General features: G+C 39.6%; 1 protein-coding gene and 1 long non-coding RNA gene across 3 annotated transcripts; one reads left to right on the top strand and one right to left on the bottom strand.

Moving 5' to 3' along the window:
• Nucleotides 1–770: 770 nt before the first annotated feature.
• RBM24 (RNA binding motif protein 24) lies at nucleotides 771–11,947 on the bottom strand. 2 transcript variants are annotated; one of them, XM_043979878.1, is made up of 4 exons: nucleotides 11,507–11,947; nucleotides 10,252–10,375; nucleotides 8,581–8,635; nucleotides 771–2,974 (listed from the first exon to the last, which is right to left on the bottom strand). In XM_043979878.1, exons 1-4 carry the CDS (start codon nucleotides 11,672–11,674, stop codon nucleotides 2,614–2,616), a joined length of 708 nt encoding a protein of 235 aa, XP_043835813.1. In that variant the 5' UTR covers nucleotides 11,675–11,947; the 3' UTR covers nucleotides 771–2,613. The 2 variants fall into 2 exon arrangements, with proteins under 2 accessions (XP_043835813.1, XP_043835812.1); XM_043979877.1 differs by lacking the exon at nucleotides 11,507–11,947 and adding an exon at nucleotides 10,687–10,718.
• On the top strand, nucleotides 11,053–15,514 carry LOC122737381. Its single transcript, XR_006354246.1, has 3 exons — nucleotides 11,053–11,230; nucleotides 11,517–11,644; nucleotides 15,412–15,514. It is a non-coding gene; the product is annotated as an uncharacterized LOC122737381 (long non-coding RNA).
• Nucleotides 15,515–16,503: the final 989 nt, after the last annotated feature.

The following is a 16,503-nucleotide window of genomic DNA, read 5'->3' as shown; positions in this document are numbered from 1 at the left end:
CTTATACAAGACTAGGCGTATGCCTTAATATGTGTGTTTTTTTTTTAAATAGATGGGTTTGGATTAAATGATCTCTATAGTTCCTCATAGTTAGAAATTTATTATCTTATGATTTCTCCTTACTGTATCCCTAATGGAATTCCTAAAAGTCCATTCCAGTAAATGACATATTCCACATCTTACTGAACAATGTTTTTATAGAAGAGGAGTCAAGTTATTTTTTAAAAAATCCTTAATAGATAGTAGCCATCTAAATGGAGACTAAGTTGTTTATTACCAGCACCTATTTCTTTGTTTATTAGACATTCTATTTTCCTTGGCAAGAGTTATCTCTTTATAACCATTACCATTATAATGAGACATCTCTATATATCCAAAATTCTAAGCCCCAGTTGATGCCCCCATGCCCTTTTTTTTTTGGTGAGGCAATTGGGATTAAGTGACTTGCCTAGGGTCACACAGCTAGTAAGTGTTAAGTATCTGAGGCCGGATTTGAACTCTGGTCCTCCTGACTCCAGGGCCTGTGCTCTATCCACTGCGCCACCTAGCTGCCCCTACCCATGCCCTTTTTAGTAACATTCAATGGAACAAAATTTTAGAACCAAAAAATTCAAATTAGCATTCACTACAATGGGATTTGACTTCTGTCATTAGCTAAGAACACTGTTGTGATAATGAGTTAATGAAATTTATGCCAATGTATCGAAGACAGATCTCTGGGAAGCTCTGTCCACTAGGAATTTTAGATATAAATCACAACTCAACTCTAGTTAAAAGGAGACATTCTTCACTTTTATTGCATAATTATAGACAATGCAACAGTAGATTTTAAAAATTATATTTAATACAAGTGACTAGTTTAGAAGATCTGAAATGTTATAAAGCAATATACATACTGAATAAATAATATGCACAGGAGAGTCATGTCTACATTATATAACACTGGCTAGTATTTTGAATACTTAAAATAAATCCAGTGACAATGGATAAAGTCCATAAAAATGCTATCCTGTCTTCCCTTGTATGAAATTGTTCAAGTATAAAAAGTCCAATACAGTGTAAAATATTATTCAATTTAGGTTAAGAATAAAAATTGCAAGTATTGTAGTTTCACAAGAAAAATGTAAAGCAGCATTTTAAACTACATAAAAAATAGTGGGGAAATTCGACTAATGAATTGCCAGGAAAGTAAATCTACATGAGCAAAGTACTGAAGAGGAAGCAGTATGAAACTAGCAACACATCCTGTAAAAAACCTAAACTCTGTTAATGTAAGAGTACCCTCTCATACAGTGCACATACTGAATTTAAATAAATCTAAGTCAACATCTTTAGCTGAATAGGTTAATATTTAATATGCTACATCTAAACCTACTAAATAATTTATGCCATGAGATGAATATATAATTTTACAGTGTCACATCTAAAGTTCCTTTCTTTAGAGTGCAGCATTGTAAAACTTCAAAATAAATATTTTTAAATAGCATTACAATTAAGGCACAGTATAAACCACATATCATTAACCCTTGAAGAACTGTAGTCTCAGGAACCTTGTTGTCTTATTTACTGAGTTCCCTAATAAATAGTTTTAAATAGGACTCTGTAATAGATACTAAAGTCATAGAAATCATTTCAAAAAGGAAAAAAAAATAAATTTCCTTAAGACAGTTCTCAAAGGTTCAAATTCTGCAAACTTCTTCCTGCCTTTTATTCACAAGCCACGAGTCAACATAATAAATAGAAAGAGAAGGCTGTTGTAGTAAAGGGCTGATCCTATTTCAGAATCAGAATAGCTGACACCAGCAGTTAAAAGTTTCCCAAAATTGAAACAGGATGGGGAGAGGGATTAGAATGTGACAAGCTCATCAAACAAGCACAAGTGATGTGTTCTTTCCAGAACTGTCTGTGTTATTGATTGTCTGTACAGCTGTTGCACCCATTAATTCCACATCACTTGCTCCATAGTTCCACTCATCCAGAGGACAGATGAGAAAATAGCTTTGGTGCCTGTCCACCATTTTACCAAGCGGCCATGCTCCTCAGGATTGTTCGATGCCCAGTATGAGACAGCAAGAAAATCACTTTCTTACTTGAACAAGTTCTATAGGCCATAGTGAAAACTAGAAATGACAGTCAGTGCTTCAATTATTTTAAAAAATATGTTTTAAATGTTATATAAGCTACATATTGCTCGCTCTGATTTCTTTTCCCTGGTATAACTTTTTCAAAGCAACGTTTTCTCATTTGAAAAAGGCAGTTTGCTTCCCTGATACTATTAAAAAACCAACAAAAACCCCGTTTTAAAAAAATTTTGTCAAATGAAGTTCTATTGTTATCCCTATAGTCTTTTCATGGCAGTGCATTGTTTATTCAGTGTCGCCTGGATTGACTCCTGATACTAATTCCTCCCACTCCCCTGGCCCTCAACCCTTTTTCCCATAGCAACATGATTCGAGTACAAGGACAGTCGAATAAAAATCTCCTGGTTTGCAGTAGCATAACTTCTTAAAGCTGCTTAGTTAGTGTTAACCACCTTATTATCTACTTAAAACTGGAAGGCTGGGGAAAAAATAGAGAAAGAAATTCAACTCTCTTCCGATGGCCGGTCATTCATTATTGCATACGGTCTGTTTGCAGCTGCTGTGGCTGATACTGGCCAAACGCTGCTGCTGCTGCCGCTGCCGCTGCTGCAGCAGCAGCTGTCCCAGGTGCTGCCGCGGTGATTGGCTGCTGGACTGCATAGCCATAGCCCCCAGCAGTGACATATCCTGCAGCAGCTGGAGATGCTGCATATGGGTACTGGTCATAGGCTGCTGCTGCTGCAGCTGCTGCAGCTGCCGAGTATTGTGCATATGCAGCTCCAGTGTAATCAATGTAAGGTGTGGTGGAGGCAGCAGCTGCTGTAGGTTGGACATGTGGAATTACAACTCCAGGCTGCACAAAAGCCTGTGGATAAACATAATGGGCAGGTATCCTGTTGAGAAATAGAAAAGAAAGTCAGATCCCAGTGAGCTCCCTCCCATGTGCAGAAGATCTGTTGTTCAGAAGTAAAACAAACTCAAAATTTAGTGGTTATTATGAGCATAGGGTTGCCACAATAGCTACATTCTAGCAGTCCAATGAATGCACTCTGGCAGTAGCCCAAAACATATGTGGTGCTCAGAAAAAGAAGCCAACAATAACTGGAGCTAAACACATCATGACAGCATTCTCATTTCTATTTGTTTACTCAATACCACCAAATAGGAATTAATAGCCTCATCAATAGTTTAGGGAATAAGTTGAGGTTCAGGATTTTGGTATTCCACTTATTTACAGGTACTCAATAAATGCTCTCAACTTTAATATTAGAGTCAGACTTAAGAAAAAAAATTAAAATCACTCCATAAGAGAAAAAAAAGATTCTGACACTTAGAAAAATTCTCAACTTGCAAACATTGGACTTAAAAAAATACCCTGTTATCACTTAGGCCCAAGGGATGAGAGCTAGTTTGCCAATACCGAATCAAAGAAGAAAATTTCAACAAAATATTTAGGCTGAAAAATGGACCTTTTTCAATTATCATGGCAACCCTACTGAAAATTGCTATGCAGACTCAGCACACATTAATTTCTCTGCAACCTCAGTCACCCTTATTAAAAATAAAAAATAAAAATAAAAAACGCAGGCGACAAAAAATATTTAAAAGTTCACAGGTGTGGTAAACACGGCAGAATCACACTTTTCAAACAACTGTAGTGCAGCTCACTCTATCATAAGAGGCTATTGTGGGAAGCTACAGAAATGCTATTAACATTCATTGCAGTGGTTCCCAAGTAAATGTGCAGCACACTTTTTTTTTGAGGGTAAAATTTGTAAGGACACAAGGGTCAATCAAACCTGTTTGACTATCAGGCAACTGCTGTCAGCCAGCTTGTTTATCTCTATGCAAGACAGACAGAGGGGTTGGGGAAGGTGATGAGGTAGAGGGGGTAGGAAAAGGGAGTTACAACTAAATGCATCTAAAAAATAAAATATAAGAACTTTAAAAGGTTTATAAAATGACAACTAAATAAAGACATTTCTTTGTACATTCACTAACTCTCCATTTTCTTCTCCAAATCAAAGAAGGTTTGGCTTGGTTCATTTATAGGAATGGTCACTCTATTGGTATGTACTTGTAGAAATTAAGTCCATTATAATATAAGACCATATAAAACCCAAAATACAGACTGTCAAGTGAAATCCAGAACCCATTTAAATTAGATACAGGGAGTATGCATTCTCCCATCTCACTTATGAAGTTCACATGATTTTTAAAAAAAGTTTGAGCTGCAAAAAAAGAGCATATCTCAATTCTTAATACTGAAATACTATAATAAACCTACAAATATATGACCTATTGATTCCATTTTTTTGTTGTTCAGTATAACCACCAGTGGAACACACTTCAGATATCTAGAGACAATTACACCAGAATTCCATCCAAAATTTAGCAAATCAACAAAACCTATTAAAAATCCCCACAATGGTTGTCTTTAAATTTGCTGTTCAGGAATCCTAAGGTTAGAACCCCAAACCAATGAAAAAATATTCATATTATTCACCTTACTTTTTCAGGGTTTCCTCTAAAACAATACTTGTAGGAGACACCAAGGCTAATGAACATTCACAGAAAGACTGAGTTCATTACAGTAGTTATTCTATGCTAGCCCAAAGCAAAAAAATATTTATTCTAATGGTGAAAATACAGTGAATTTTACTAGTCTTGTAGTTTCTTCCCTATGCCAACACAAAGCACGTCACCGTGTATTCCAGAGGACACTTAGAGATATTCTTAAATGTTTGTTAGAAACTAGACACAAAACCCTGCCCATATAATCTTGTAATTTTTTTTCTAAGTTAAGGAACTAACCTCACTTAAAGTAACAGGCGTTGGCATAATGAAATGTTATCCTTGTGGATCATCTCTCTCTCTCTCCATTATATTGGTCTCTACCAACTCTTCACTATCATGCTATTTTACATGGGTGATTGACAGCATAGGCTGCAGTGGGGCTATTTTTGATCATGTCATGAGGCAAGGGTTTCAAGCAGAGTAAAATGTCTTTATAAGGCCAAAGAAAACTCTGCTCCGTATCTGCTGTAAAGGCCAGCAAACATGGATCTCACTAATACTGAAACATTAACCCCACTGGATTCCTAGAGGCCTAGAGCAGCTAAAGTAGTGACAAGTTTGGCATCTTTGATTAGGTTATTAACTTGAATGATTTTTGCTCTGGGGGAATGTGGTTTGAGTTTGTGTCATAAGATTTGTTTTTTTCTGCATTTGCTTATTAACTTTTCTCTTTTAAGGTACAGAAATGTGTCCAGAGAATTACATTATAAGTAAGGGATGTCCCATAGTATCCCAGTCTCTGGATACAAACTTTTCCCACTCAGGACAGTTTTTCTCTGAGTTGATTATGCTAATGAGTAAGTAAACTTGTCAGAACACATGTCAACAATCTGTATCAAGCTGCCTGTGCACAGCAAGTGAGGGGAAAAAGGAGAATCTGGTTGGTGTATGGTAGAAGCCCAGGAAATATGGCAAAAATGAAGCAATCACACTTCTGATAATGGTCTTTTGAACTCTACTACTCCCAGTCCATAAACCCTCACTGTCACCTCTCCAAGGTCCCAGGAAGAAAAATCTTCCTCAAGCACAAACCAAAAGGAGCTTAACAAAACATTGTTCTAAAATTAAACAAATTAGAACAAAACACTGTTCTACGGAATTCACATGTTTCCACACATCGGATGCTGTCCTAACTCTAGTCAGGAGCTTAGTATTTAGTGATCCACACTATACTTGGGGTTACTTAAATGCCAAATAAAAATAGTAAAATTATTATTACCTCAAACTATACAACCAATAATGAAACCTTCTAAACCACTTTACAGACATCAATGAAAACCATGTACCACTTATCCATAAATTGAAATCACCTCATCTTATTAGGCATAGTATTTAGCATAAGAGACCATTTGGTGAAAAAACAAAACAAGCTAATTTTCACTTTATGAATGCTTGAACAGCAGAGTAACTCACTGAATTAAGAAGACTAATTCTACCTGGAATGTGTATCTTTTGTATTGAGTCAATAAGTGCTTAGCACAGTGTCAGCACAGAGTAGGTGTCTAATAAATGTTTATTGGATTGGATTAAATAAAGTTAAATAGAATAATTCATTCAGCCATTAATAGGTGAATTTTACAACTAATAACCATCAGAAGTAGCTATTATCTAATATTAGATGTAAAAAATAAAAGTTCATAACTGAAAATGTGTTGCATTTAAATTGTCCGTGTAGTACTTTTGACTCAAGTTCATTTTGTTAATCTTCTGTTCAAGAACATACAATGGCTCCCTATTGCCTAATACATTAAAATCAAACTCTTCTGATGGACTTTTGAGGCCATCAATCTCACCATAATCCTGTTATTCAAGTTTATTTCTCATGACTTTCCAATATTTGCCATCTGTGAAGATCAAGTTGGTTTCCTTATGGCTACCACAGGAACATGCCCAACTTCTACCCCTTTGCAAATGCCTCTCCTCTAGTCCCACCCTGAAATCTCTCTCTCCAACCCATCCATTCAAATTCTACCCATCCTTTAGGATTCATTTATGCCGTTATCTCCACTGAGCCTTCTCCAATACTCTCTCCAATAATGACCTTCCTTCTCTGAGCACACATGCGATATCATTCAGCAGTTTGTTATATCCTAAATGATTTAGGAGTGTTAGTTTTGTCTCTGCACATGAACTATAAGCTCTTTGAACATACAGAACATGCCTTATATGACTCAATTATCATTTATGGTCTAGTAGAGTGTGGCATATCTAATAGGCATTAAAATTTTTACTTGGTTAACATTATGTTTTAAAATGACAGACTAAAATCTGTCAAATTATGATAAATTATTTCCCACAATTCTCTATTACTTATAAGTTGAAATGCTAGTCACGTGCACAAGGAATTTTATATATAGTTCATTATTTGTTGTTGATCCCCAAACTAGTGTGGAAGACCATCAATGAGTGGCTATCAGTATAAGACACTTTTCATTTACTTCATAGTTCCTTCACTCAGGTTAAAAAAAGTGTAGGTAGAAAAAAAGAAAAATGAGCAGGCCCATCTGATAAAGAAGAGGGCCAGAAAAAATCACTACAAGTGCAACTTGTCAGCTGATTCATCCTTGTATATACCTGGAAGCCCAGAAAGCACTTGGCTGCCATATTCCAACTGTCTAGGCCACACAAATGCAGTAAATTCAGATTAGGCATTAAGAAACCATTAGTTGGGGGTGGAGTGGGGTGGGCAATGCTCCTTAAACAACTCGTATGTTTTTAAAACTTAACTTCTGGCATCCACACAAGATGCTAGGTACAGTATAGGGAATGCAGAATATATTATTCAGAAAAAATGAGTTGGGGTAGCATTAGGACTATAGACTGTCTGGAAGAGGAGGGAGCAGGGAGCTGAATTACAGAACACAGCTGATCACAAAATCAAGAGATGCAAGAAATACAAGTTAGGATTCCCCAAAGTTAGACTGTGAAGTGAATATTAGTGCTACTATGCTGGGGAAATAATCTGATTATTAAATCTGATGGGAAGAATTGGCGCTCCAAATTAGAGAAGCCTGAGCAGACATACATTGTTAAGAGACAGGTCCCCATACCCATCAAAAAAAGAAAAAGAAAAGAAGAAAAGAGGAAAAAAAACGACCTCTCCTCCCCAAAGAAACTAGAACATGCAAGCAGTGAATCTGTTTTCTTACATAGTGAAGTCACACATTTTAGCACTCACTACAAAAATATGGTTAAAGGGAAGTCACAGGCTACAGCTTAAAAGCAAGGAAAAAAAAGACCCTTTGCTCCCCATGGCAAAGTCAAAGTCAACAACACTCCTCAACACCACCACCAAAAACCAAAACAAAAAAAGAGCCCCCCCCCAAAAAAAAAACTTTCACTACAGCTCTTTTCAATTAAATAAAAAGCACACGTTTAGCTATCAACACCACTTCATTACCGTAATAAATAAAATAAAGCACACGGAGGTCTATTGACTATTATGAAAATAAAACAACAACAACATACATGCATCGTTAATCACCATCTTAGCTCGTGTGTTTGAGTCTACTGGTTACAGAGTTTAATTCCAAACAGAACTATTCCACCTCTTATCATCATATCCTTCTGATCAGTTATCTTAACTGTATACGATCCCTGTCAGATTAGAAAGAGATAAATAACATTGAGACAAGCTGAAGAGTTAGAAGATTGATGGGGGCACAGTGGTCTTGTACAAAAGTCATACCTCTTTTAAAATCATAAGCTCAAGAGGTGTCTGGATTGGAGGACGGCATACTTGATCACATAACTTGACTCATCTAAAAACATTTATAGCATCACCATTAAGAAGTAAAACAGGGATTTTTTAAAAAGAGAAATCAGGAAAATCCACTGGCAGGATGATATCGTCCATGTGTGACAAAAGGCAGGCTAACAGATGATATACTTGTACTTTGGAGAGCCTGTTTGATTGACTTACCCAAAAGGTCTCTGTATAAGAGCTGGGTGAAGTTGTTGAACACCAAAGGCAAAACCTAACAACAAAACATATTACATTCTCTATATGAACATTCCAACAGCTACTTATTACTGCTATACATAAAATACACAATGACAGCTTTCATGCTATATTTGCATTAGATATACTAATTTAAAGTCAGGTAATCTGACAAAAGAGAGAAAACTATATTTGGGGAGTGGGAGAAACTGACAAGCCCACATTTAAACAAGTTTTTAAAGGTTTCATATATCACACTAGTTTGGATTTTGACTTAAAATGAATTATTAAAAATTAAGACAACTGACAGAAAGCAGATCATTCATCACGTGCAGTTTTGCTGACATAAACACACTGTAAAAGACCTCAGGAGGATGCCACAATGAATAGTGCTTATGAATTTAACTAAGCACAACAACAGTACTTCATGTTGAATTTTTTTCATAAATATCTTTATCCTATAGCATCCTAAATTTATGAGTTTCAGCACTTCTAATACTATTTGGAACTTAGTATATTACTCCAAAGGCCTATGCAAGTTTAAAGTTAATGTATCAAAAATTTGGAGCTCAAAGGGATGCCAGAACCCATCTAATCAAACTCCCTCGATTTTACAGATGAGAAAACTGAGACCTAAAGAGGTAAAGTGATTTGCTCAAGGTCACATAGCTAGTAAGTTGCCAAAAGCAGGTTTTGAACCCATGTCCTCTGAATCCAGAGTCAGGCCTCTTCATATTCTACCACACCAAGAGTAGATTTTTATGGACAAAACCTTTTTTTTTTTAAATCAGTAAAACAGATTCTTTCTTCTTTTCTTTGTCTAATAGGTACATACTCACAATGTGCTAAAGATATACATTTTGTCTTCTTCTTGTTGAAAAATAGATCCATCAAATTGCTTGCATATCAGTTATCTATCCCTATATTGGTATATGGAGTCAGGGGAAGAGTCTTTTTGAGTACAATGTGGATTGAAGTAGAAATCCTCAAGATTTTAGAAACTTATAATCTATGCACCTAAACATAAAAGTTTACTTCTTAAAATTACCTATATTATATCCTCTACTTTCAGTTCTCCATGCAAATGGAGGAAGGCAGAGTTTCGAATAATCCTGAACAGCAGATTATCAAATAATCACTTCTGCTTTATAATACACAAGGTGTTTTCCCCCTCAGCAGATGTCCTGTATTACTTATGGTTTGTTTAGGCTAGTACTCAGATTAGCTTGCATTCCCCAAGCACATGTCAAATGAGAAGGGAAGCAGCCCAGAAGAGTATTAGGTAGACAGGTGTAGCCAGGCTGGGATTAAAAATTTGGCACAAATAAGGGACATGTTGATTGTGCCTGTAGATAAATGAGAAGAATAAACTGCAATTGCATGTCATTCATTTATGAGTAAGACTTATAAATCTGGGTCCATACAAAGCCATCTGGAGTAATATTTCTTTTTCATCTAAGATTATACTTTTACAGACACTTCCATGTATTTGCATATGTGGGAAGATTGTTTACAGATACCTTCATTTATCTTTAAAATGAAAGAAAGTTTCTTTAGAAAATAACCAATTAAAAGCACCACTTGACAATAAACCAACAGGTTCTGCCTTCTGAATCAGTCTCTCCCCATGTACCAGAAAGGACTATTTCTCACCTGGTTGCATGATCCTGGGTTTGGCTCCCAAGTATGCCAGATTCACGTTGGCCTTTCTGCCATCAATGATAGGGTTGGGATCCTTACAGGCCCTTTCAGCAGCAGCTCTGTCAGCCATGGTGACCTTAGCAACATACATACACACAAATGCTACAAATTAAACCTGTGAAAGAAACTCGCAGAGCAGTCACACACAGTCGTCGTCAAGCATTTCTTTTTCACGATCTCTTTTACATTTCAGAAAAGGAAAACAAAACAAAACAAAACACCTTCTCCTTGGACTGCAAAGCACTGCCCCCCAGCAAGCAGAGGTTTGGAATCCTGATCTCCCTTGTCTTAACATTCCCCCCTTGCCTGGCACGGCTGGTGGTCCCCATTCCTAGGCCAGGAAAAACACTTGTTTAAAGTAAACGTCCCATTTAAGAGAGAATAAACCTTCCGCATCAGCCTCTCCCAGAATATGCTGTTCGATGTTCTGCATGGGAGCTCTGTGACCTCTCTAACTTTAGGCAACTTATTGACCTTGAGCGCTTAAGTAAGCTCAACCTTAATTAGACATGCCCCCTGCCTCATAAATGGTGCTTTGGAAACCAGCCACAAGACACGGTTACATTAAAGTACTTTTTAAAAGATTAAAAAGAAAAGAAAAGAAAAACAGGGGATGGGGTGGAGAAGAGAAATTGGGACTGGGAGGGTGGACAGACAGACAGCAACAGCTCCTTTGGAATGGCCTCCCTCTGACCCGATCCAGATCTCCAGGAGACTAGCATACTTTTCCAAAGCCATAGGGCAACTAAACTTGCTGCCATCAACGAAGGAAAAGCCATTTCCCAGGGTAGCGACTCCTAGCCATCAGCCTCCTCCTCCAGCCCCTCCTCCCAAAGAAGATCTAACTTTTATCCTTGCAACACCAAATCCCCCCAAACACTACAAAACCAGAGAGAGCTTCCACACTTTTACTCCCTAGGGAATCCAAGAGGTGGGAGACTGGCCTTTCTATTACTTTCCCCTACTCCCTCTGGCCGAAAAGTTTCGGCTCAGCCTGTAAGGTTTACATTAGCCTGGTATCCCTGGTCCCCTCCCCGAATCGCCGGCTTCCTGGGCACCCTTATTTCTCTCCTACCCGACGGGGACCCCCAATTTCTTCTAGCATATGGGGCTTGCCTTTGTTCTCCCCTTCCCCCTCGATCTCAGCCCTTCTCTCCCTCTTCAAGGTCCCTGCCCTCCCCCCATTAACTCCCTCCCCCCTACTTACAAATCCGTAGCCCCGGGATTTCCCCGTCTGCCGGTCCGTGATGACCACCGCCTCTTCGATCTCCCCGAAGACCTCGAAGTATTTGCGCAGACTGGAGTCGGTGGTGTGGTACGGGAGCCCCCCGACGAAGATTTTGGTGTATGTGGTGTCCTTCTGGGTGGTGTGCATCTTCCCGCTCTCCCCGCGGCTCCGGCTGGGGCTCCGGCTTCGGCTCCGGCAGCGGCGGCGGCGGTTGCTGCTGCTGCTGCTGCGGCTGTGGCTGCTGCTGCTGCGCCGCCCCCTCCGCCCCTTCGTTTCCCTCACCCTCTCGAGTCCAGCCGAAGCCAAAGGCAAGCCCAGTGGGGAGGGGGAGGAGAGCTGGGCAGCGTGCGCGTGTATGTATGTGTACGAATGTGAGTGTGTGAGTGTGAGTGTGTGCGTGCGCGCGTGTAAGTCGGGGATGGTGGGCGTCAGAGCAGCCACCGAGAGGTCTCAACACCGGGGTGAGGGTCGTGGGGTATCCAAAGTCGTAAGCAACCTCAGTCTGTGTAGCTTTGCTCCACGCTTGTCTCCCGCTCCCCCCTGCCGGTTACAGTCCAAACTCTCCACTCTTTTCCTCGCTTCTCAGTTCTTATTAGTAAACGATATGGATATACATTTATGCATACGAATACATGTAGATAGATATTTTTTCAAATACAATCTATTTCCACTCACCCGGCAGGGAACCCGAAAGGAGAAGCGAGGTACCCCTCCACAGGCAACAGGGTGGGAAGAAGGGGGTGCTTTTGAAGGTAGATTGTTTATCTAAAAGATCTCCTGGGTGGGGGCTCTGATCTTCTCCTGGGGTGACCCTACTGAGTGACCAAAGATCAGGAAGAACTGGTGGCCACTCAGGCGGCTGCAGCAGCTGCTGTGGGAGAGGTGTTCCGGGCCCGATGGCAACGCCGCGGATTCCCTTCTCCCTGTTGCCTTCCTCAGGCCCTAAGATCGGAGGATGGTCCTGGGTGTTGAGTTACTCTCCACTATCTTTCTTCCCCTCCCCTCCCATGCCGGGGGGTCGGAGCCCGGCGGGGGAGGGGGGCGGGCCGCGCGCCTGCGATTGGCCGGGTCCCCACCTGGAGCAGACACCGCCGCCCCCCAGCTGTTGCGAACAGCTGCTTCTCCTCCTGCGCTCTGTTGAGCTGCCCGGGCTTGGCTCGGGAAGCGGGCGTCAGGGCAGAGTTGGGGATGATTGAAGGGCGGGTTCGCGCTTTGTACTGGCTGCTCTCACTTGTCTCGAGTCACAGTTTCACGACCCGGCCTCATCGCAGGAATCTGGGGCGCCGAGGACAGAGTCTTGTTCAAAGCCGCTTTGGTTTCCAAACCAAAGAAAAAAACATATGGAAACTAGGGGCTAGCTCTGCGTTTCCCTCTAAAGTCACCAGAGTAGCTAGCCCGTCTTGTGTGCTTGTGTTCTGAAGCTGTGGGGAATAGTCCTCCCACCCTAGGCAAAGCAAAGGAAGAAGCTGCGTCTGCCAAAAGCATTTGGGGGTGGGAGGAAGGTACCGAGGGGAGCAGGAAGCAATTGACAGTGTAGAGGTAAAACTGTGGGAGGCATAGCTAAAAGGCAGAAGCAGTTGCTTTACAAATGCTGTGCACATAGTAGGCATTTAATGAATGTGGGTACTTTAATGCCAACGACTCTACTGAATCAAACAAGTGAGGTAGTGATGTACGTCAGTTATCAATTTCTATTTTGAAATATAAAAAGATTGTTTTTGCAGATCAGACACCCACATTTTCATCCATACACATAACTGGTAAAAGATTCTGAAGTTCTCTCTTAAATGAAAACTCAAGCCACTGTCCATTATCTGAGTCTGACTGGTGCTTTTAAATGCTACCTGCTACCATTTTATTATACTATATATAAAATCTAAAATGTTTTCAAACTTAACTAATAAAGTACACTGCTATGTTTCCAACAGGCCACTATGTCATCTTTGTATTTCAGTTATCAGTGTGCCAGGGTGTTTTGAAACAACCCTCTAGCATTCAGAAACTTTTTTTTTTTTTTACCAAGAGTACATTGAATCAAACCATAAAAACATTCTGGTCACATTTGATATCTGTAAGGAAATATTCAATGTGAGCTAAATGTTCCAGACCCCACTGTTGGGGCCTATTCTGTTTTAAAGTTATTTTCAACAGATTGTACTTTGGAAGCTAGTGCTTTTGGCTGCAATTTGCTTACTTAGAACTAATCTAAACGTTTTATAAAGATAGTGTACTAAGACTCCTTAACAATAGACACAAAGGGATTACTCGTTTCATATTTGCAAAACCTGTGAATGAAAATATTCTCATGTAATTTAAATGAGCTTTGTGGGTCTGTTTCTCACTTTGCTTTCTCCTGAATGATATTGTTCTTTGAAGTTATCTTTTGCCTATCAGGTATGCTTATACATTAGGAATTATAGTGCAAATAAAAAAGTTATCTCAAATTTTATTAAATTTCATATGAATTTTGGAGGCGGGAATATACTTCTGAACAACCAATGCATTTTCATAGAATCTCAGAGGCCATATAATCCATGTAAATGAGAATCTCTTTTGTAATATCCAATCATTATAAGTGAGCCTTTGCTTGAAGACCCCCCAAGTACAGGGAACTCACTTTCTGTCAAGGCAAACCATTTCACTTTTAGATAGTTCTAATTGCTAGGAAATTTTTCCTTATACAAATTTCAATTTAACATTGGTCTCCCTGCTGTTCGGTGAACAGAACCCTCAATCTCTCCATTTGGTTTGGGGCATTTTCTTTAACTGTCCCCCATACCTCTAACTCCCTCCTGCTTTCATTCCAACTACTGACCTCCCTGACTTCCTTTAAGTGCCAACTAAAATCCCATCTTCTATAGGAAACCTTCCCTAACCCCTCAGTTACAGAGCTGTCTATCTTTTAATTATTTCCTATTTATCCTGAAAATAGCTTGCTTTGTATATATTTATTTGCATATTGTCTTCCCCATTAGATTGTAAACTCTTTGAGGGCAGGGACTGTCTTTTGCCTCTTTTTGTATCCCTAGCACTTAGCACAATGCCTGGCACATAGTAGGCATTTAAAAATGTTTATTGTATTTTGAATTGAATTTGTGAATTCACAACATCCATTGCATCTTGAGGGGAGGGAGGAAAGCAGGAAGAAAAATAATACCCTTCTTACAGGGCAGTCCTTCAAATACTTGAAGATAGCTGTCATACCCCCTTCCCAAGTGTTCTCTTCTCCAGGCTGAACATTGTCAGTTCCTTCAAATATTATTTGTATGGCATGAACTTGGGGCTCTTTCTGCCTTCCTGATTGCACCTTTACATTCTACCTTATCTAATAATCTTTTGTGTATATAGATAATGTCTGCTAGACTGAAAGCTTCTTCTTCTTTTTTTGAAGGGACAATGAGGGTTAAGTGACTTGCCCAGGGTCACACAGCTAGTAAGTGTCAAGTGTCTGAGACCAGATTTGAACTCAGGTCCTCCTGACTCCAGAGCTGGTGCTTTATCCACTGTGCCACCTATCTGCTCCCAGACTGCAAGCTTCTTGAGGGCAGGAACCACATCTTATTCTTCTTTGCTCTTTACAATGTTTAGGACATCTTTGTGCATGGTAGGCTGTGCAAATGCATATTGAATGAACGAATGAATGAATGAATATAAGAACCATAAAGTAAACAGTGTGGTATACAGAAATCTCATTTCCTTGTCTACTTATACAGTGCAACTTCAAAGTGATTTTGAGTACAAGAACAATGAAAAGTAAAATAATTTGGAGGGGAAATCAGTATACAGGCAAAAATTAGCTTTTAATGTGTCATTACAATCTTGCCAATTTTTTTAAAAAGGTATTTTCATATTATGAAGTTACATTCTATACTTCCTGTTTTTAGGTGATCTGTTGAAGAAAATATACCTCTTAGGGCAGAGGTGCCCAACCTTTTCATGAGGAGGAGTAATTTTTTTCCCCCTTGAAACCTCAAGATGAATGGGAAGGTTGCTGACAGTAAGGCCTATGATTGCAAGGGAGGTACTGTCCTTCCTCCTTGATGGGAATCACCACATAGAAAGGTTTATTGGTGGTGGAGGGGAGTAGTATGGCACCAAATTGGATATTTACTGGCTAGTTCTCTGAAAATACCCAAGTCTAAATCCTATTGGGTAGTCCTTTTTCTTTCTTTTCTTTTTCTGTTCTGTTCTTTTCTTTCTTTCTTTCTTTGGTAGGGCAAGGGGGGTTAAGTGACTTCCCCAGGATCACACAGCTAGTAAGTGTCAAGTGTCTGAGGCCAAATTTGAACTCAAGTCCTCTTGAATCCAGGGTCGGTGCTTTATCTACTGCACTACCTAGCTGCCCCCCAGGAGCCCTTTTTCAAGATCACTGCTTCCTATGGGAGATCTAGCTGCTTTACCCCCACTGTACCTAGGCTGAAAATGACTTTCTTAGCTAGCTGACATTTTCTTTTGTTTTCACCTTTCAGATGAACGTCTCATGAAAGAATAGTTCATTTTCTACAAAATGGTGTTTGGAAATTTTCTAGTTCTGAAGCTGAAAGATAATAAAAGCCTTGGTATTATCTCTTGTTGCTATGTGATTCATGTGTGTGTAGGCATCTCCCCAACATTCACACTGATACACCTTAGTCTTAGGGGCTGTTGCTCCTTGTTTCCCAAAACCAATGTCATGCCTGTTTTGTCAGCTTTGCACTCTGCACAAAGGTAGACTTGCTTGCAATGGCCCAAACTATTCTATTTGGATTTATGAATGTAAGCCATTTCACCATATAGCCCTGGGCCCACATAAGCTTTCTGGATGCAGTGTTGCAAGGATATTAAATACTAGATATGTCTACATGATTATACATTACTAATTCAGGTTTGAAAAGCAGCTAGGTGGTGCAGTGGATAAAGCACAGGCCCTGGATTCAGGAGTACCTGAGTTCAAATTTGGCCTCAGACACTTGACACTTACTAGCTGTGTGACCCTG

The sequence above is a fragment of the Dromiciops gliroides genome, chromosome 1 (assembly GCF_019393635.1).
Source record: "Dromiciops gliroides isolate mDroGli1 chromosome 1, mDroGli1.pri, whole genome shotgun sequence".
Lineage (NCBI taxonomy): Eukaryota > Metazoa > Chordata > Mammalia > Microbiotheria > Microbiotheriidae > Dromiciops > Dromiciops gliroides.
The sequence above is the reverse complement of the archived record's forward strand: the minus strand, read 5'-3'. Positions and strand labels throughout refer to the sequence as shown.

Excerpts from the sequence above, each read along its gene's own strand:
- RBM24 (XM_043979878.1), bottom strand. The coding sequence starts at position 11,674 with ATGCACACCACCCAGAAGGACACCACATACACCAAAATCTTCGTCGGG. Across the intron at positions 10,376-11,506 it reads AATCCCGGGGCTACGGATTT|GTCACCATGGCTGACAGAGC; the intron begins GTAAGTAGGGGG and ends TATGTTGCTAAG. Across the intron at positions 2,975-8,580 it reads CTTATACAGAGACCTTTTGG|GATACCTGCCCATTATGTTT; the intron begins GTAAGTCAATCA and ends ATTTCTCAACAG.